The sequence below is a fragment of the Capricornis sumatraensis genome, chromosome 19, assembly GCF_032405125.1.
Source record: "Capricornis sumatraensis isolate serow.1 chromosome 19, serow.2, whole genome shotgun sequence".
NCBI classification, from domain to species: Eukaryota; Metazoa; Chordata; class Mammalia; order Artiodactyla; family Bovidae; genus Capricornis; species Capricornis sumatraensis.
This window is the reverse complement of record NC_091087.1, coordinates 20,267,008-20,287,422: the sequence shown is the minus strand read 5'-3', so window position 1 is coordinate 20,287,422 and position 20,415 is coordinate 20,267,008. Positions and strand designations below refer to the sequence as shown.

Genomic DNA, 20,415 nt, shown 5'->3' with positions numbered 1-20,415 from the left:
GGAGGGAGCCATGGAGTATCTGTTGGAAAAACTTTCCATGGAGGAGAACAGCCAGTGCAAAGGCCCTGGGGCTGGAGCACGCTTGGCAGCTGTGGGTAGGTGGGCAGTGGGGGTGGGAGTGAGGCTGGGGTTTCCCTTCTTCCTCCCCAAGCCATGCTACCAGAGGGGCTGAACCCTTTTCTCTCCAGAGAAGGAATGGCCTCGGCTTTCTTGGCTCATTTATTCATCCAGTAGTCATCTTCTCCAGTATTCTTACCTGGAGAATCCCAGGGATGGGGGAGCCTGGTGGCCTGCCGTCTATGGGGTCGCACCGAGTCAGACACGACTGAAGCAGCTTAGCAGCAGCAGCAGCAGCAGCAGTCATCTTCAGAAGCACGTTGAATCTGCAGGAGACACGTGACCTCCTCCGCTCCGTGGCAATACAGAGATGAGCAGGACCTTGTCCCAGGCTTGCCCCCAGTCTAGGCAGTGAAGCCACATGCTAGGTGAAGCTGCAGTGGTAGCTGAGTATAGGAAAACCTTGCTATAGGTGTGACCACCATACCAGGACAGGTTAAGGGACCCTGACTCACTGTAGAGCAGTCTTCAGAATGGGTGGGAGGGACAAGGGACTCACAAAAGGCTCCACAGCCAAGAATTACCTCCTGGAGATCCACTGGAGAAGGAAATGGCAACCCACTCCAGTATTCTTGCCTGGAACATCCCATGGACAGAGGAGTCTGGCAGGCTACAGTTCAGGGGGTCACAAAAGAGTAGGACATGACTTAGGGCCTAAATAGCAACAAATTACTGAAGAAATCTTCTTTAATGATAGCTTTCACCAGTTCCAACTGCATACATAGATACATATCCAATTCAACCAACTACCTAGATATGTATCACCTCTGAGTTGTAACTGCCTTGGTTTCTAGGGTTTTGAATGATCTGGATTTGTGATGCAGCATTCTCCTAAAAATCTTTGTATTATAAAGTCTGTCTTCTTTATAAGATGAGTGTAAATTGGAGGGCCATTCCCACATGAACTGGTCATCTCAATTCATGCATCCTTTCCTGCCTCAGTTGTTGTCTCGGTTTATTCCATAAGTGTTCTGGTCTGGAAGACAAATTCTCTGGTCTCTCTTCTGGTTGTTGGTGACAGTTTCATGATGAGAAAGAGGAAAGATCAGGAGTAAGTGTTAGGGAAATGCTTGGCATCCCAGTGGCTTGTTTATTTTTCTGATGTGCAGATGACTAGCATAAGAGACTGGGGAAATTGGCTGGAATCAAAGCCTTCAGCTCTCACGGATGTTTTCTGAGGTTGAGCAGAGGGGAGAGCCAAGAGTGAGCCGGTATCTTTTCGTTCCAGCTGATGGAAGCTGATTCACAAACAAAAGTTTGCTGAAATCACATCCAGCGGATACATCAAACCATATTAAGCATGAAGGGAGAGGGGATGGCAGAAGGAGCTGAGTGTTCGGGAAGAGGGTGTAAGAAGACAGCAGCCCGTGAGCTTGCTGACATGACATCCCATTGGCAACACCCAGTAACCAGAGATCTCAGTCATCATGGAAACACCATTGTCAAGGATACCACTGGTCTCTTCAGAGCTCTGTGCCCAGTGGTGTTTCAGTATCTGTGAGGTCCAAGGGCTCTGGGGCAATGATCAGACCTGCTGAACAGCAAAAGGCCTCTCAGGGACTGTTGAGTGAGACTGTTAGACCTGAGAAGCTGGAAGTGGAGTAGATGGACCTGGAGGAAGGTAACCACATTGGTGCCAGACACGGGTGGCACTGGGAATAACCCTAAATTTGGTGCAAGCATCATACTATCAGCAGTGTCCTTTGCTGGCTGTAAGGCTGAAGAGGAGAAGGGGACAACAGAGGAGGAGATGGTTGAATGGCATCACCGACTCAATGGACATGAATTTGAGCAAACTCGGAGATAGTGAAGGACAGGGAAGCCTGGCGTGTGCAGTCCATGGGGTTGCAAAGAGTCAGACACAACTGAGTGACTGAACAACAACAATAAGGCTGAAGCTGCTGAGAGGAAGCCCCCTATACCATCACACGGGATCCTGGCTGGCAGTCCGAAAGTGCCTGGCCTGTTCCAGCTTTCACTGTGATCCACATAAGGAGCTGCCAGTGCAGGAGTTTGTGGTCCTCACTGTTGGAGCTGTTACTTCAGGAAAGCCTTCTCTGGCAGTAGAAGCCTACCTCCACCAGAAGGATGTCATCAGGAGACATATGGCAAAGATGCTACATGGAGGGGCATTTTGCTCCTAACATCCTAGAGAAGACTATTCAGGAAATCAGTCCTGAATATTCATTGGAAGGACTTATGCTGAAGCTGAAACTCCAATACTTGGGCCACCTGATACAAAGAACTGACTCATAGAAAAGACCCTGATGGTGGGAAATACTGAAGGTGGGAGGAGAAGGAGATGACAGAGGATGAGATGGTTGGATGGCATCACCGACTCAATGGACATGTGTTTGAGTAAGCTCCAGGAGTTGGTGACAGCCAGGGAAGCCTGGAGTGCTGCAGTCCATAGGATGGCAGAAGTCGGACATGACTGAGCAACTGAACTGAACTGATCCTAGAGAACGAGTTAGGAAAGCATAGCTCACAGGTCAGATCTGGGTAGCTACCTGTTATCATGTGCCTCTCAAGTCAAGATGATTTGACTTTTTCTAAGAACAAGTACTTATTTATTTATATATTTGGCTGTTCTGGGCCCCAGCTGCTGCATGTGGGATCCTCGATCTTCATTGCAGCGTGTGGGATCCCCAGCCATGGGATTTTTTAGCTGTGTCCTGGGGAATCTTTAGTTGCATGAGGGATCCCAACCAGGGATCAAATCCAGGCCCCCACCCCCACACTGAGAGTGCGGCGTCCCAGCCCCTGGACCACCAGGGAAGTTCCTGCATTTTTAAAAGGTTGCAAAAAGTCAAAATAAGGATAACATCAACATCAAGTTCCTTACGACGTGTCACGCGCTGTGCTACATCTCTGCACTTATTAGCTCGTTAAATCTCTACAGTCACTCCACGAACAAACGTAAGCCTGGAGCAGTGGTCCGAGATCACACAGCTAATGATTAGTTCAGTTAGAATGCAGACCCTGGGAGTATTATCTCAGAGCTTGTACCCTTAACTTGCTTCCCCTTATGACAAGTTCTCCAGCACTGTTAGGTGGATCGAGTGTAAGTCTAGGAGAGAGATTCAGGTAACACAGTCTGGCAAGTTCACCAGAAAGAAGCAAGGGGACAGAGTTTCTGTTGGGAGGGATGAAAAAATCCTAGAGATGGTGATGGCTGCACGATCTTGTGAACAGAGTGGATGCCCCTGAATTGTACACTGAAAAAGGACAAAATGGACATTTTGTGTTATGCATATTTTTCCACAAAAAGCCTTTGACTATGTGGATTACAACCAACTGTGGAAAATTCTTAAAGAGATGAGAATACCAGACCACCTTACCTATCTCCAGAGAAACCTGTATGCAGGCCAAGAAGCAACAGTTAGTAGTAGACATGGAACAACAGACTGGTTCAAAACTGGGAAAGGAGTCCATCGAGGCTGTATGTTGTCATCCTGCTTATTTAACTTCTATGCAGAGTGCATCGTGTGACATGCCCAGACTGGATGAAGCACAAGCTGGAATCAAGATTGCTGGGAGAAATATCAACAACCTTAGACATGCAGATGATACCACTCTAATGGTAGAAAAAGAGCCTCTTGGTGAGGATGAAAGAGGAGAGTGAAAAAGTTGGCTTAAAACTCAACATTCAAAGAACTAAGATCATGGCATCTGGTCCCATCACCTCATGGCAAATAGATGGGGAAAAAGTGGAAACAGTGACAGATTTTATTTTCTTGGGTTCTGAAATCACTGTGGATGGTGACTGCAGCCACGAAATTAAAAGATGCTTGCTCCCTGGAAGGAAAGCTGTAACAAACCTAGGCAGCATATTAAAAAGCAGAGACATCACTTTGCTCACAAAGGTCCGTAGAGTCAAAGCTGTGGCTTTTCCATTAGTCATGTACAGATATGAGAGTTGAACCATAAAGAAGGCTGAGCGCCAAAGAATTGATGCTTTGGAATTGTGATGCTGGAGAAGACTCTTGGGAATCCCTTGGACAGCAAGGAGATCAAACCAGTCAATCCTAAAGGAAATCAACCCTGAATATTCATTGGAAGGACTGATGCCGAAGCTTAAGCCCCAATACTTTGTCTACCTGATGCAAAGAGCCGACTAATTGGAAAAAGACCCAGATGCTGGGAAAGATTGAAGGCAGGAGGAGAAGGGGGCGACAGAGGATGAGATGGTTGGACCTGACTGACCCTAGATCATCCTTTTCCTGCTTTTTTCCTCACCATGTGTCCGGGGCACCACATACTTATGTGTCCTTGGATGGTATCACCAACTTAATGGACATGAGCTTGAGCAAACTCCAGAAGATAGTGAAAGACAGGGAAGCCTGGTGTGCTTCAGTTCATAAGGCTGCAAAGAGACAGACATGACTCAGAGACTGAACAGCAACAACCACAAAAATAAAAAGCCAGTTTAAAAACCACGCGTGGAGCCTGTTGGGAGCTCTCACTCTTCATGTGACTGACGCTAAATCATTCTTCCCCTTCCTCTCTCCTCACCACGTGTCCTTGGAGGAGCAGCAGGCAGGAACCCCAGTGGTTTCTGTGCACAGGCTGGACACACACACTCAGTATCCTCCCGAAACTGTGAAGGAAGAGGCAGTCACCTGCAAATTCACGACTTGTGCTTCAGTTTAATCTTCTCTTCTCAGGACTAATCAGCTGCTTAAGTTGGGTCCAGACTCTTAATTAAAGCTGTCAGCTCTTGAAAGTTCATTTACCGAGCCTGACTCTCCAGTGAGAAACCAAGGATGTGGGAGATTCTAACACAGCTGTGAGACTCCAACACACTAGAACGTGACCTTACCTACAAACAGCTGGGCTTGGATGAAGAGGCTAAACAGAAACACGGTTTTCACCTTTGCTCACTGCTTTTCACTGAAAACAAATCCAACTCTGCATGTTATTCTCTTGTAACATGCTATTTTTGTTTATTATCTTGGCTACTGCTTGGAAAGAGTATTACATTTGTGGTGGAAAGGAGACTAACTTCTCAAAATGTAGCACTTTGGAGTAATCAACCTGCATCCTAACTATGGCTGAGAATATTGGGCAGGTCAGGTGGACATTGGTTGTTATGAATATTGCACCTTGTTTTATAGAGTTCTTTATAGTGTGCAAAGTGCTTTCCCATATATTTTTTTCACTTGGATGATCTCAGCATCTTTGTTTCTATGATTTCAGAAGTTGATTAATTATCTTTAGCAGATTTTTCTCACCAGATCATCTTCTTCTGTCACTCAACCAAGCAGGTCTCAGCATTCCCCTGTCACAAGGGATGCAGGCTTATTTTAATAACAATGGAGGCCAAACCTAATTAGACAAAAAAAAATCCCTTGCCAATTCATGCAGTTCATTTTGAGCCAAACATCTGCAGCCTGAGTTTCTTTGAATGACAGTATGCCCCATTCTCTGGGTATCTGAGAGGTGAAACAGTGTCTTGCACAGGTATAAATAATATGTGGGAACACACTATGCAAGCTACTGGAAAGACTTAGGAAGCAAAGTCCCACTGAGTAAGGTACTGTGCAAGGCTAAGAAGGTGAACAAGATAAGGTCTCCCTGTTTTAAGTTTTATTATTTAATAATAATAGATAATAATATCTATTAATATGTTATATATTAATAGATATAATAATATCTATTTTAGATAATATCTATAATAATAGTTTATTGTTATTTGAAATAATAATAATAGGCCAACAGATCAGGAAATGGCTGCCACTGAAAACGGTGTGTTTTGTACTCCCAGATCCCAAGAGAGGCGGCACGCCATGTCATGCAGGGCTGAGGGAGTAGCCCCAGGTCCCTTAAGAGGCAGAGGGAGAGGAACTGTGGACAAGAGCCTTTACTGTGGCTTGCAGAGGAAGCAAGGGTGAGGCTGGGTGAGCAGCTTAGGACTGGCTGTCTTAGATAACTTCAGCAGACTGTGGGGCATAGGAGCTGACCCTGTGTGTCTGGGATAACTGTAATCCCTGGGTTTATTAAACAGTAAATGCATAGATGTCCAGTACCTAGCTCTACATTGATTATGGCAGGTGGGCGGTGACTCAGGGTGTAAGATCCCAACAAGGGAGGTGGTGGGGCAGGGGAGGGGTTGGGCTTCAGATTGGTTGGCTTGCATTGGAAAGGTGCCCTCCCAGGCCGGTGGTTTACTATCTCTAGGAATCTGCTAACCCTAAGAGAAGCTGCCCCTCCAAAGTCAGCCAGCCATCTGGGGCATCAGATACAAGAAAAGGCATGGTTAGTGCACACCACCCAGGGGCCTCCACTCTAGTGTGGCCAGCAGCCAAGGAAGCGGAAGCCCGAACCAGATCTCGAGACCTTGGTTCCTTCAACTGGAAGAGGAGGAGTTTGGACTAGGTGAATGACAGCATTCCTTTCATGTCCCCTATCTGTGACCCCATGCCATAACTGAAGATGAAAAGGTGACCAGTGCTGTAGCGGAACGCTGTGGAAGGAGAAGGGAAAGGTGGCTGAGAAGTGAAAATTGGGTTTTGAGCGGAAGCATAGGTGTTGGGCTTGGAGTCTGGCATGGGGTTGGGCTTGGGAAGGTGATGGAACGGTTGGCTGGTGAGGGAAAGCAGGGGCAGCGGGGCACCGGGTGGAAGACAAGAATCTGAGCAGAGGTTCTCAAGCGGAGGTAATTCTGCCTCCCTGCCCCAGGGGACACCTGGAGGCATTTTTGGTTGTCACAGTTTGCGGGGTGTGGGGAGGGCTGCTCCTGCCTTAAAGCAGGTAGAGGCCAGGGCTGCAGCTAAACATACTGCAGCGCCCAGTTAGCTCCCCCGACACCCAACACCAACCTGAAACATCAGCAGTGCTGAGGTCGAGAAAGCCAGGGTTAGAGGAAGTTTTAGAGTGAAGCCCCGGGGAAGGGACAGGCTACCCACTCCAGTATTCTGGCCTGGAAAATCCCAGGGACTGTACCGTCCGTGGGGTCGCAAAGAGTCGGACATGACTGAGCGACTTTCACTTACTTTCTTAGTATGAAAAAGTGCCTGGTGTGTGGCACCCCAGTCAGCAGGCCTGAGTGCTCCTCAGAACCCAGCCTGGAGGCAAGAGAAGAGAAAGATGGTAGGAGGCAGTTGTACTCAGCATCGCATCGTCTCCAAACCCCTGGTTACAGTAAACCAGATAGATACCCAAATGCAGGGTTCCCCTCACCTGGAGCCCTCTCATATTCCAAGAAGGACACTGGAGAGAGTTTGTTGAGCTTTGCTGTTTGTATAAGCAGAATTTTAAATTTTTATGAAGTCAAATCTGTCTGCATTCCCTCTTAGGCTTTCTTCTTACACTTCTGAATTTTAGGAGTCCTTCAGATTCGCTCCTCATACCTCATCAGGATTTGATAAATACTCTCTTCCATCTTCATACCAATTTCATATGGGTTGCCTTCTTTAAATATTTAACTGTTTAATTCAGTCTTTTCCAAAGGTGCTACAAGAGTTCTTGGCGATAATGTCAGATGATTTTATGAATTCCATTGATAAATACTTTGGGGGGGTAATGGTTTTGTGTTCTTTTCAAATGAATATATATTCATGATATGAAACCCATATTTTCACCGATGGCGTTGCTTAGGTTAAGAAGTTTTCAAAAGATGAGTCAATTTGAAAACTTAAGTATATAGTAGAATGGGTGATAAACAAAATATGGCAAACTGCTGATAGGAATAGGAGCATTATTACGGTCTGAGAAACACTAGTTAAATCCACTTGAAATTTATAAAACTCAGGAAACACTTAACCTGATTTCCCTCCAACTCACCTCCAGATTATTAATCAACTACTTCAAACCATTTATCGAATTTCTCATTGATAATTTTGAAAAGATAATACATCAGTTCTAGACAAATCTTCTTGTTCCATTAACCTTTCATTAATCTTGAGCTATGACCACACTTTTAATTACTATTCTTGACTTAATATCTGGCCCAGCAACCCTTCCCTCCCGACAAGGAGTGCTGATTTTGAAAACAGGGGTCAGGGTCAGGGCATGGTGAAAGGTCAGTGACTTGTGGACAGCAGCACGCCCAGGAGAGCCCCTGCGCTCTGACCTAAGTCTAATAGATTATGGTTACAAGCCGGAGCTGGCCGGGTAGTCCTAGACCCTTGAATGAGAAGTGCGACTGCTCTGCTATCCCAGGGGGAAATGAAGAGAGACAAGAAAGAGATATTATGCATTGATTGCAATGTGAGGAACCAATGATACTCTATGCAATTAAAAACTAGACTGTGTGTGATGAAATCTGAGACCTGAAGAGATGCCTGCAAGGAGGCACAGGGTGAGTCAAAGCACCCTTCCTGCTGCCACTCATCCGGCTATGAGGCAGAATGATTCTTATTGCAAACAGTGTCGAAAAGACATTTCAGTCTATCAGGAGAACATAAACACACACGCACTCACATACACACACACACAATGTTATATCTACAAGTATGTGAATCCTAAAGAAATTTAGGATTTCTGGCTTCAAACTTAAAACCAGCAAGGAAATAGGCATTGGCTTCCCCCTCAGAGTTCCTATTAAATCACAAGGTTCTTTAAATACACAGTGATTTTGCAGTGATTTTAATTGTTTCTTTGAAGTGTACCAGCACCTCGGCTGAAGGTCTAGATGGAACTTTTAAAAAATGAGAAGAGTATGAAAAACATCTCCTTAAACCACATATCCTACAAATCAGTGGGGAAAATTATTTAATTTAACCATTAGTCTTGATCTTGGGTGGCCTTGCCCTGCAACGGCTTGGGTTCCCAGCCAGAGATTGAGGCCAGGTCATGGTGGTGAAGGAAATGTAACCCATTCCAGTAATCTTGCCTGGAGAATTCCATGGACAGAGGAGCCTGGCAGGCTACAGTCCATGGGGTTGCAAAGAGTCAGGCATGACTGAGCAACTATCACTCACTCAGTCATGATGGTGAAAGCACCAGATCCTAGCCACTAGACCAGTGGTCAGTGACCAGGGCCCTGGCCTTCAGCTTTGCAGAAAAGAATTCCCACGAAGATGAAAATAGTGAAGCAAGTCAAGTATTATATTAAGAAGACAAAGAATTACAGTACATGTAGACAGACACATGGGTGGACTCGGGGAGAAATAGAGTCGCTGAGCCACACCCTCGTGGCACTTTGAATTACTTCTGTGGGTCATTTCTTCTGGGTTTCCTTTGGCCAGTCATTATGATTTGCCTGGTTCACAGTCTTATTTGATATACCTCAGGATCCTCCCGTGTGTGCGCATGCATCTCTTAGCCAAGATGGATTCTACCAAAAAGGCGTCTGGGTAGAACCTCCCTTACCGTGACTCCCCTTAGGCCTCCAAGGAGCCTTTTCTGTGCATGTGTGGTTGGGGAGGTCTCCTGACTCTGGGAATGAAACGTGTGGTCTGAGCAGGGCCCAGCCTCCTCCCTTAATTGTCCTGCTACACTCATCTTGGAGTTTCACTCAATAGGGAATGAATCTCCAATAGCTTTGCCCTGGGTCGGGGAGGTCCATCTGCCTCCTGCCTCAGTCTCACATACAGCTTTTAAAAACACACACAGAGCACAAAGTGGGCTGAATACCAAGGCAGATAGATTCATCTCTCCCCTGACCCGGTGCAACTGGCAAAGTAGGGTGAAACTTCATGGCCCTATAGCCCCCACCCAGAACAGAATGTGACAGAACTGAAGAGACGGTGGGACTGGAAAGGCCTTAGAGTGCTCTGACGCCCACAGCTTATCCTCCAGAGGAAGAAGCAAAGGACACTAATACTCACCCATCTCCTGCTCCCCTACAAAGTGACACTGCCATTATTTTTCCTGCCACCAAAAAGCAAATCATCTTCACACTTGGTTGGAGGCACTGGTGGAGTCAGTCTCGCTGCCTCTGTTGAACTTCTGAGATCTTACGTTTGGAGACAATGCGGTGGACAACAGCTCACCACAAGTTGTCATTGCTGTTGTTCAGTCGCTCAGCCATGTCCGACTCTTTGTGACCCCATGGACTGCAGCACACCAGGCTTCCCTGTCCATCACCAACTCCCGGAGCTTGCTCAGACTCACGTCCATTGAGTCAGTGATGCCATCCAATCATCTCACCCTCTGTCGTCCTCTTCTCCCGCCTTCAGTCTTTCCCAGCATCGGGTTCTTTTCCAGTGAGTCAGCTCTTTGCATCAGGTGGCCAAAGTGTTGGAGCTTCAGCTTCAGCATCAGTCCTTCCAGTGAATATTCAGGGCATAATTCCTTTAGGATAGACTTGTTTGATCTCCTTGCTGTCCAAGGGAGTCTCAAGAGTCTTCTCCAACACCACAGCTCAAAAGCATCATTTCTTTGGCACTCAGCCTTCTTCATGATTCAATTCTCACATCTGTACATGACTGCTGGAAAAATCATAGCCTTGACTATATGAACCTTTGGAGGCAAAGTGATGTCTCTGCTTTTTAATACAGGTTTTGTACAGGTTTTGTCATATCTTTTCCTCCAAGGAGCAAGAGTCTTTTAATTTCTTGGCTGAAGTCACTGTCCACAGTGATTTTAGAGCCCAAGAAAACAAGCTGCCACTCTTTACACTTTTCCCCCATCTGTTTGCCGTGAAGTGATGGGACTGGATGCCACGATCTTTGTTTTTAGGCCAACCTTTTCACCCTCCTCTTTCACTTTTATCAAGGTAAGTGAAAGCAAAAGATGAAGGGCAGATGCTGAGTCAGGCTAGAGTTAAGGTCGAGTCATGCTACAACAGGTGCTGAGTTGTGCTAAAGCATGCTAGCCTGTGGGGTTAACCAGAGGGGATGAATCCCAGAGGAGTCTGTCTCGAAGTCAGATAAAATTCTCAAGTGGAAACCTAGGTGGGAATTGAAGCAGTGCTCAAGCGGGAGGCAGGAAAGGACCTGAGGTCAGCTTCCCCCTCAAAGACTTGGATTTGTGGCTAGATCAGGATGCTGTCCATTCTGGAGAAGCCGGGGCAATAATGCATCCGCCCTTTGTACTTCTCCAAGGTGGGCTGCAGGACTCTTGACGACTGAAGAGGGCTTTGTAAAAGAGAGCTGGATTTATAAATAATGCATGTCCTTTGTCTTGCAGGAATTCTGGAGGCAGAGGTACAATCAGATCAGCTGTGAACAGCTTACATAGCAAATCTAATAGGTTTGTAAATTAGATTTTGTGTTCATTTGTTTTTGCTGTAAGGCAGCTATTAATCTGCTTCTCCTCTTTGCTGGATGGTGCCCTTCTTACTTAGCAAATAGATCTGTTTCGTTTCACTTTGGCTTTGCATTTCTCTAATCAGCGTGTGTGTGCGGGCGGGGGGAGGGGGCTGTTGATAGAAGAGCCCAGGAAATGGCCCCGGTCTAGAGGCTGCGGAGATGGAAAATTCAGATGGGTTAGGGTCTTTCTGAAAAGGAGCCCACCCACTTGGAGGCACTTAAGCCACCAATGAGCTTATTCATAACTTGAATTTTTGCCAAATATTGGAGACTCTGAAAGGACTCAGGATTTTTCACCCAATTTCATAGGGAGAGATAAAGATGGAAACTGGAGCACTCAGAAGCTTTGTTGAGACCTCTTAAAAATATATAGGAAGTCATCTCAGAACTGTTAACCTTGATTATTGAAAGTGGAGTGAAAGTCACTCAGTCATGTCCGACTGTTTGTGACCCCATGGACTATACAGTCCATGGAATTCTCCAGGCCAGAGTACTGGAGTGGGTAGCCTTTCCCTTCTCCAGGGGATCTTCCCAACCCAGGGATCGAACCCGGGTTTCCCGCATTGCAGGTGGATTCTTTACCAGCCGAGCCATAAGGGAAGCCCATGATTACTGAAGGTGCACTCTAAATCTAAAAGAGTGTTTCCCCAAATGACAGTCTTTGGCCAGAGGACAGCTTGATGCTGGAGAGTGAGAAAATGCTTTACAAGCCAACAGACCCAGACTTGCCACTGGCTATGGTGGGACCATGCCTAGTCCCGATTCAGAGAATATCTTCCTCTTCCACACCCTCTTTCTGTAAATGGGGAAACTGAGGCTCAGAGTGACAAAGTAATTTGCCTGTAGTCTCACAGCTAGTGAAATCTCTCCACTACACCCTCTGCCTCTGTTCATGAAAACAACAAAAATTGCAAAGGGTCAGGTCTTCTGTTTCCTTTGATAGCTCCCTATAGGCCTGTCAGCTGGAGGAATACTCAAAACCCTTGAATTTTCTGTTCTCTGCCAAAGGTGCATATTTTTGAATCTCTGACAAGTAGTATCAGCCAGAGGAGTCAGAAGTTTGGGGAATGGAGGTGTGTGGGGAGAAAGCGAGTCCCCCAAGTAAATTTCTTCTCTACCTACAAAAAGCAAAATAGAGCCCTGGGTTTAGACCTGTTAAAAGGATTTCATCTCTTTTAGCATGGCTGTTCCAAGGTAAATGCAGAGGACATAGATGTTTGGTTTGAATCCTTTCAAGCTCCAGAATTTGGCATCACAAATCCACTTGTCATTCTAACTGAGAGAATGTGCCGTCAGCACACACAAAAGGAACTTGCGATGTGACCCACAAGCACCACTGTGGTTCCTGCGCCGCCTTTAGAGATGTAATTGTAACCTGGTTTCTTAGAAACCCACTAGCATAGATTTCCAACAGCTGAATTCAAGCAGGTCCTGTAATGCCTGAGTCAGGTGGGAAGATGATGGTACGCACCCAGAATTATGTATGAGTGGCCTCAGGCATTCAGAGCCAGCCAGCCACTTCATCCTTCCAGGCTCCCCTAGGGTCAAATTCAAATTCAGCAAGCACTTATTTATTGAGCATCTGCTATGTTAGACCATTGGGGAATGCAGAAACGAGTGAGGGAGGTCCCCTGCTGCCAGTCTAGTGGGGAAGGGAAACAGAGCACGAATAACTCTGGAACAAGGCGGGTATTTGAAGAGGCATCTTACAAACCAGGGATAATGAGATAAGGCTACATCCCATTGCCCCAGTATGAGTTTTTGTTTTCCTCTTTATTAAGTTTGCAAACCATCTTAGGATACGAAGTTGTTAATGCAAGTGCTCTGCAGAGTTTTGCAAAAGTGGCTTGAAGAAGGATTACTATTCCGACAGTGACTGCTAAGTTTCACCCAGAGGAAACATTGTGGGTGGGAGAGGGGAGAAGGACAGTTTATCACCCCTTTCCTGTCTCCCAGAATATATGTAGGTTATACCTGAGGGAGAGAGTTGGTGCATTCTAGAAGATAAATAGACTTCCTTCCCTTCCCAGGTAATAACTGCAATTTTGCTCCTCCGAAGAAGTTTACATTCAAGCTCGTGCAAAAACAAAACTATTAGGCTTGTCATTGGCTTGCTAACAGATCATGTCTCCCCTCTTCCTCTTTTTTCCCCCCCACTTCCAGAGCTGAAGTTGTGATAAATGGCTCCTCGTTGCCAGCTGTTGTTGACAGAAGTAATGAAACCATTAAGCACAACATCCAGCCAGCCTCGGCCAAATGGAGACACAACCAGACGCTCTCTCTGAGGATCAGGTAGTGGTGATTACCTCTAGGACAAGAGACAGACTTGGCCTTCTTCAGCACAAGCCAGCAAATTGCTGCTCTCCATCACCTAAGGAAGTCAGGATAGAAATAAAATGTTTACCTCCAGCTGAGGCAGGTTTCATCTCTAAGCGATCAATTGGAAATAAAAACCCAAGACAAGCCCGGCAGCCCAACATGTGTGTGCAGTGACTGGAGTGGGGAGGGGGCAGGAGCAGCCAGCTGAGGTCCTGGGTTTGGAAGGAGTGAGGCTCCGAGTCAGCAGCAGAGAGAGCCTGGCAGGGGTAGGGGGGCAGGCATAGAGATCACAGATGGCTTCTTTCCAGAGGAGCCTGAAGCAGCAGTCCTTGCTGCTTCCATCCATCCCCAGCTTTCAGCGGTGAGGGTCTTCCCGTTTGCCTCTGGAGAGTTGTCCCCTCCCGTGGTCCTTGGGTCAGCAAGCCCCTCCCTAATGACATGAAAATAAAAAGTCACATCCCAGCAGCAGGTGACCCAGGAGCTGACGGGACGCCTAACCACAAAGGGAGGGTCTGTTTAACCAAAGAGGAGCTCTTGTCTTGATCTTAAAAAAAAAAAAAAATTTTTTGATTAATTGATTTATTTTTGGCTGTGCTGGGTCTTGCTCGCTGCACAGACATTTCTTCTGTTGCAGTGTGTGGGCTTCTCATTGCGGTCGATTCTCTTTCTCTCGTCGCGGAGATGACCTCTAGGGCACGTGGGCTCAGTAGTCCCTGCGTGTGGACTCAGTAGTCGCCGCACGCGGGCTCAGTAGTCGCCTTGTGTGGGCTCAGTAGTCCCTGCGTGTGGGCTCAGTAGTCGCCGTGTGGGCTCAGTAGTCCCCGCGTGCGGGCTCAGTAGTCACCGTGTGGGCTCAGTAGTCCCCACACGCAGGCTCAGTAGTCACTGCGTGCGGGCTCAGTAGTCCCCGCGCATGGGCTCAGTAGTCGAGAGCCTGGGCTCAGTAGTCGTGGTGTAGTCTCAGCTGCCCCTTGGCATGGGGAGTCATCCCGTATCTGGGATCAAACCCATGTCTCCTGTGGATTCACCACCGCTGGGCCCCCAGGGAAGCCCCTTTTGTCCTGACCTTTACAGAGTGATGTTTTCAGAGCAGTGTGGTCACCGTTGGGCGGTGGGAATGGGGAGCTGTGGCGGAGGGATTCCAGGGTCAGCACGGTGGCCACTTGGCTTTGACAGAGCCACAGTAGACCCCGCACAGACTGGTCAGTGTAGCCCAGCCATTCCCTTGCAGACAGTGTGCCAGGAGCTGACGTGAATCAGACACGCTCGCAGGAGACCCAAGTGTCACAGAGCTAGAGCGTGGCAGTGAGATGCTGGCAATGGGCAGTGTTACCTCAGAGAAATAGGTGGGGAAAGCGTTTCATTTTGCAAGGGGACTAAGAGGGCCAGCCAGGAGAGAACTTGCCAGAAGCAGTGGGTTTTGAGGGATACTTAGCAGTTTGCCAGGCATGCCACGCTGTTGCCTAAAGTCTGGTGTCTGTGCTCAGCGTTGCTGGAGCACCCCTCAGGAGGAGGGGAGGAGGGGATGCTGGTGTGGTAGCCAGGACCCGGCAGGAAAGCTCTGACATCACGGGGAGAAGGCTGAGAACGGGTGGCGGGGGCCTGGTAGTCAGCCTTGACCTTAGCTGCTGGAAGGGCCACCACGTGGAGTGGGGAGCTGCCCCCTTCAGGTGCCCCCAGCCCCTGGTTCTTGACGCTTGGCTTTGGGACCTGAGGAGGTGTGGGGAGTAGGGAGGATGAGCTGGGAGGGCTGGCAGCTGAGAAAGTGCCTGAGGAGTGGACCCTTGTCACCTCCCTTCTGCCCCCCTCATTCAGGGTCTCTTCTGAGGTCCCTGTGATGGGGGCCCCAGCCTTCATCTTACACCCCAACAGCTGCCAGCCTGCCCTTGCTGACCCCTGGTCAGTAGTCCTGGGCAGCACTAGGCCTGAGGCTGCTGTAACAAATTTCCACCAACTTGATGCTTCAGAAAAAAGAAAATGCATTCTCTTACTGTTCTGGGGGCCCGAATTCTGAGCGTGGCCTCTGAAGGCTCCAGAGGAGACTCTGTCTTCACCTCTTCCAGCTTCTGCTGAGTCCAGGTGCTCCCCATCGTGTGGCTGAGCCGCTCGTCTCTCCCCCGTCTTCACAGAGCCTTTCCCTCTGTGGCTGTGTGTCCCCTCTCCTGTCTCTGATAAGGGCACTTGCCATTGGATTTAGGCCCAGCGGGGTAATCAAGATGACCTCGAGATCCTTAATTTAATTACATTTGCAAAGATGCTGTTTCCAAATATAGCACCTTGCCATTCCCAAGGGTTAGGAAAGTGAAAGTGAAGTGAAAGTCGCTCAGTCGCGTCCGACTCTTTGTGGCCCCATGGATGATACAATCTATAGAATTATTTAGACCAGAATACTGGAGTGGGTAGCTTTTCCCTTCTCCAGGGAATCTTCCCAACCCAGGATTGAACCCAGGTCTCCCACATGGCAGGTGGATTTTTTTTGCCAGCGGAGCCACAAGGGAAGACCAAGAACACTGGAGTGGGTAGCCTAGCCCTTCTCCAGCAGATCTTCCCTACCTAGGAATCAAACCAGGGTCTCCTGCATTGCAGCCGGATTCTTTACAACTGAGCTAGTTAGGAGGTGGACATATGTTTGGTCTGGGCTGTGTTGTGGTTAGTCATTCAGTTGTGTCTGACACTTTGCTGCGCCATGGACTGTAGCCTGCCAGGCTCCTCTGTCCATGGGGGTTTTCCAGGCAAGAATACTGGAGTGGGTTGCCATGCCCTCCTCCAGGGGATCTTCCCAACCCAGAGATCAAACCAGGGTCTCCAGCATCGCAGGCAGATTCTTCACTGAATCATTCCTTTTTCATGGGATCTTCCCAACCCAGGGATTGAACCCAGGTCTCCTGCATTGCAGGCAGATTTTTTGCCAGCTGAGCCACAAGGGAAGCCCAAGAATACTGGAGTGGGTAGCCTAGCCCTTCTCCAGCAGAACTTCCCAACCCAGGAATCGAACCAGGGTCTCCTGCATTGCAGATGGATTCTTTACCAGCTGAACTACCAGGGAAGCCTCATATATTTGGGGGAGCTCCTATTCACCCCAGGCTTCCCTGGTGGCAGAATGATAAAGAATCTGCCTGCAGTTGAGGAGACCTGGATTCCAGTCCTGGGTGGGGAAGATCCCCTGGAGAAGGGGATGGCAATCCACTCCAGTATCCTTGCCTGGAAAATCTCATGGATAGGAGCCTGATGAGCTACAGTCCATGAGGTCGCAGAGTCAGACATGACTGAGCAACTAACACTTTGACTTTCATTCATCCCAGTGTGGCTCAGTGGTAAAGAAACTGCCTGCCAATGCAATAAATGGAGGTTTGGTCCCTGGGTTGGGAAGATCCCCTGGAGAAGGAAGTGGCAACCCACTCCAGTATTCTTGCCTGGCAAATCCCATGGACAGAGGACCCTGGCAGGCTCCAGTCCACAGGGTCTCAAGAGTCGGGCACGACCGAGTGGCTGAGCAACATATGCGCAGGACCTGTGAATGAAAACTTTCTGCCAGAACAAGCCCACCTGTGATCTCCACTTGCCCTTTCTCCCACCACCGGGTAGAGAAAAGGATATCCCCACCCCTTTGGAGAAGAACAGACTGTGGCCTTCGTGGGGAGCCTGCAAGCACACAGCCACCTCAGCAGGAACAGCGTGCCTTCACCCAGCGGGGAAAAGGATCTCCTTCATCTTCCTTCAATTAGTCACCAACATTATTCATAATAAAGATTCTGTGAGTGATTTGGAATGCTGTTTAATAATTGGTAGTAATTTCTCATAATTAGTTAGAAATTAATTCAGGCACAGAGGAGTTTCTGTATGGGCTTTCTGGGGGCTCTTTGCTTTTAAATACTCTGGGGTAAGCAATTGCAAAGGTTTCAGCAATTTCCAAGCCGTATTAGTTTGTCAATTGCATCATCTTTGGTAAAGGTTCAGTAAATAAAAACAATGCCTCTGTTTTCCATTAGGAGATAGAAATTATTCATCAAGGGTGGTTTTCCATGCATGAAAACACAAGATTCAGGTCATTAATAAAGCAAAACCAGTGGAAACAGAGCGTCATGCCCTGCCAAGTATTCTAGCCACCCTTGGACAATGCCAAAGGCTCCCAAATCTGGACCCACCTAAGAGTCCCCTGTGGAGCCTTTCAAAGCATGTTGAGACCCGGACCATGCTGAGAATCAGGATTTCTCAGGCGTCAACCTGGACCTTCTGAATTCTTTATGGTTCCTCAAGGATTGAATGTGCACCCCACCAGGATACATCACAGGTTGTGACCATCTCAGAGCACATAGACTCTCAGGGATCAGTGTTACCGTCTGTTCAATGGGACAGCAACCTTGCAAATCCTTACATTTGCAAAATGTGTGATGGTCCTGTCCCTCTGGAGCTTGGTGGAAAAGAACAGTCTCATCCTATCTGTTCTAAATGGGGGCTTGCTTGCTACAGGAAGTGAAGTTAATTCCAGCTGATCTGGGTACCAGATTTCCTTCTCCTAATGACTTGAATCATTTCTAAAAATCTTTGGGGCAGTGTATGTGTGTGTGTGTGTGTCACTCAGTCATGTCTGACTCTTTGCAACCCCATGGAGTGTATAGCCTGCCAGGCTCCTCTGTCCATCGGATTCTCCAGGCAAGAATACTGGAGAGGGAAGCCATTCCCTTCTCCAGGGCATCTTCCTGACCCAGGGATGGAACCGAGGTCTCCTGCACTGCAGGTGGACTCTTTACCATCTGAGCCTCCAGGGAAGCCCTTGGGACATATACAGTTTTTACAACAAAACCTCCAGTTAGGATCCCCAGCCTCTTGGGATAAAATTTCCCAGGAGATTCTGAGAGGATTCTGGTCCCTTTTCAGACCACATCCATCCCATTTATGTGCTTTGCTAGATCATTCTGGAACTTTCCCCCTAGCACTCACCCTGGAGCCAAGAGAGATGCCCTCTTGTCCTCAACACAAAGCAGTGCTGCTCTATGGGACCAGACCTCTCTGGGCTTTGCAAATCACAGTCGACAAACTCCAAGCTAATAGCGGCGAGAAGGGCCAGAAAGCGCACAACCCGGAAAGGACCAGCGCACAGGCTTCAGGCCGTGTTCTCGGGCCCACCGAGGGGGAGTGCTGACACATCGCCACTGCACCCAGACAAGTCTGCCAGGGAGGAAAATGGGCTCTGAGGAAGAAGGGATAGAAGTCATCTTGGTTTCCTGTTCCTAATTCAGGACTGCTTGTCAGATGGTGACCCTGAATCCCGCTCAGAGAAGGGGGTCTGACATAGGATGACTACAGTCTGGGTTTGCCCAAGATTCAGGGACACAGTTTGCCCCTGGGGCACAGAGCTTTCAGTCTAAGACCATGCTTTCCTAGGCAAACCAGCTCGATGGGTCACCCTTCCCTCCAGGTCCCTCCGTGATGAACTCGCATTGAGTCCTAAAGACGTCATTTCCCAGGGCAGGTGTCTTGTCTCTTAGAAAGGGGGTGTGAGCACAGCCACCAGATTGGCCTCTGGGCCATTTTGCCAGTCTCTGCCTGGAACCCATTCTCAGAGGGCATCTGACCTCACTTCACCTGGGTGCGGGTCTGCGGCAGTTCTGCAGAGTGACCGAGGAGAGGAAAAGCCAGGCGGGCAAAAGGCAGTTAGCAACAGCAGACTTTTTTCTCATGTGTGTTTGGCTTTTGCAGGAAGCAAATCTTAAAGTTCTTGGATGCTGAAAAGGACATTTCTGTCCTCAAGGGGACCCTGAAACCCGGAGACATTATTCATTACATCTTCGACCGAGACAGCACAATGAACGTATCCCAGAACCTCTACGAGCTTCTCCCCAGAACGTCTCCACTGAAAAACAAGCACTTTGGGACGTGTGCCATCGTGGGCAACTCCGGGGTCTTGCTGAACAGCGGCTGCGGGCAGGAGATTGACACCCACAGCTTCGTCATCAGGTAACCGCAATAGCTACTCTGGATCCAGAGTGGCAGGCACTGCCAGTTATCCCAAGAGGCTGAAACAAGGCTGGGTGGCGTAGATCCCTGTGCATTAGAATTGCTCGGGTAGCCTTGAAAAGTCCCAAAGTCCAGGCTGTGCCCCAGACCATTTAAATCCATCTGAAGGGTCAGAGCCCAGGGAGCCTGAGGGCTTCTGACGTACAACCAAGATTGAGGATCACTGATCTAGAACAGAAGCAGGCAGACTCTGTCCCACGGCCTGTTTTTATCAATAAAGTTTTATTGAAACAACAGCCGAGCTCATTCATTCTCGTATCCTCAATGGCTGCTTTCTCACGGCAGTGGATTAGTTGGGCAGAGGTGAAGAATCAAAACAGAGAGAGCATACAGCCCACAAGCCTAAAATAATATCTGGCCTTTTACAGAAAACTCTGCTGACCCCTGGATAGAACCCAGGACAAAATGTCGGTTAAAAAAAATAGTCTCTTGGCCAGTTTTTGGTCCAAGTTTATAAAACTCTTTTAAGGTGTATTCTACTAGTGTCTTTCTTACCCTGTAGACAAAACCTGGGGAGTGAGGGGGCAACAAGGCTGGGTGGCTTAGATCCCTGTGCATCAGAATTGCTCGGGTAGCCTTGACCATTCTTCTCTCCAAAGTGTCAGCTCTCATTTCCCAGTCACCTGGGGACACGTTTGGCCCTGACATCTGACCCCCCACCCCAACCCAAACAGACTCAGAAACAAGGCCTTGCTGTCCCCTGATCAAAAGTAGGGCACACAAAGCCTCACATTTCATCCCAAACACACCCCGGCCCTGGCGG

At 48.2% G+C, this 20,415-nt stretch overlaps 1 protein-coding gene across 2 annotated transcripts in view; it reads left to right on the top strand.

The window, feature by feature from the left end:
* ST8SIA2 (ST8 alpha-N-acetyl-neuraminide alpha-2,8-sialyltransferase 2) overlaps positions 1 to 20,415 on the top strand; it is a 67,987-nt gene that overhangs the window by 29,296 nt on the left and 18,276 nt on the right. The window contains exons 2-4 of one of the 2 annotated variants that reach the window (XM_068991392.1): positions 11,194 to 11,256; positions 13,479 to 13,607; positions 19,335 to 19,592. In XM_068991392.1, coding sequence (XP_068847493.1) covers positions 11,194 to 11,256; positions 13,479 to 13,607; positions 19,335 to 19,592 — 450 coding nt within the window. The remainder of the gene's footprint in view (positions 1 to 11,193; positions 11,257 to 13,478; positions 13,608 to 19,334; positions 19,593 to 20,415) is intronic. The other variant, XM_068991393.1, reaches the window with a different exon arrangement.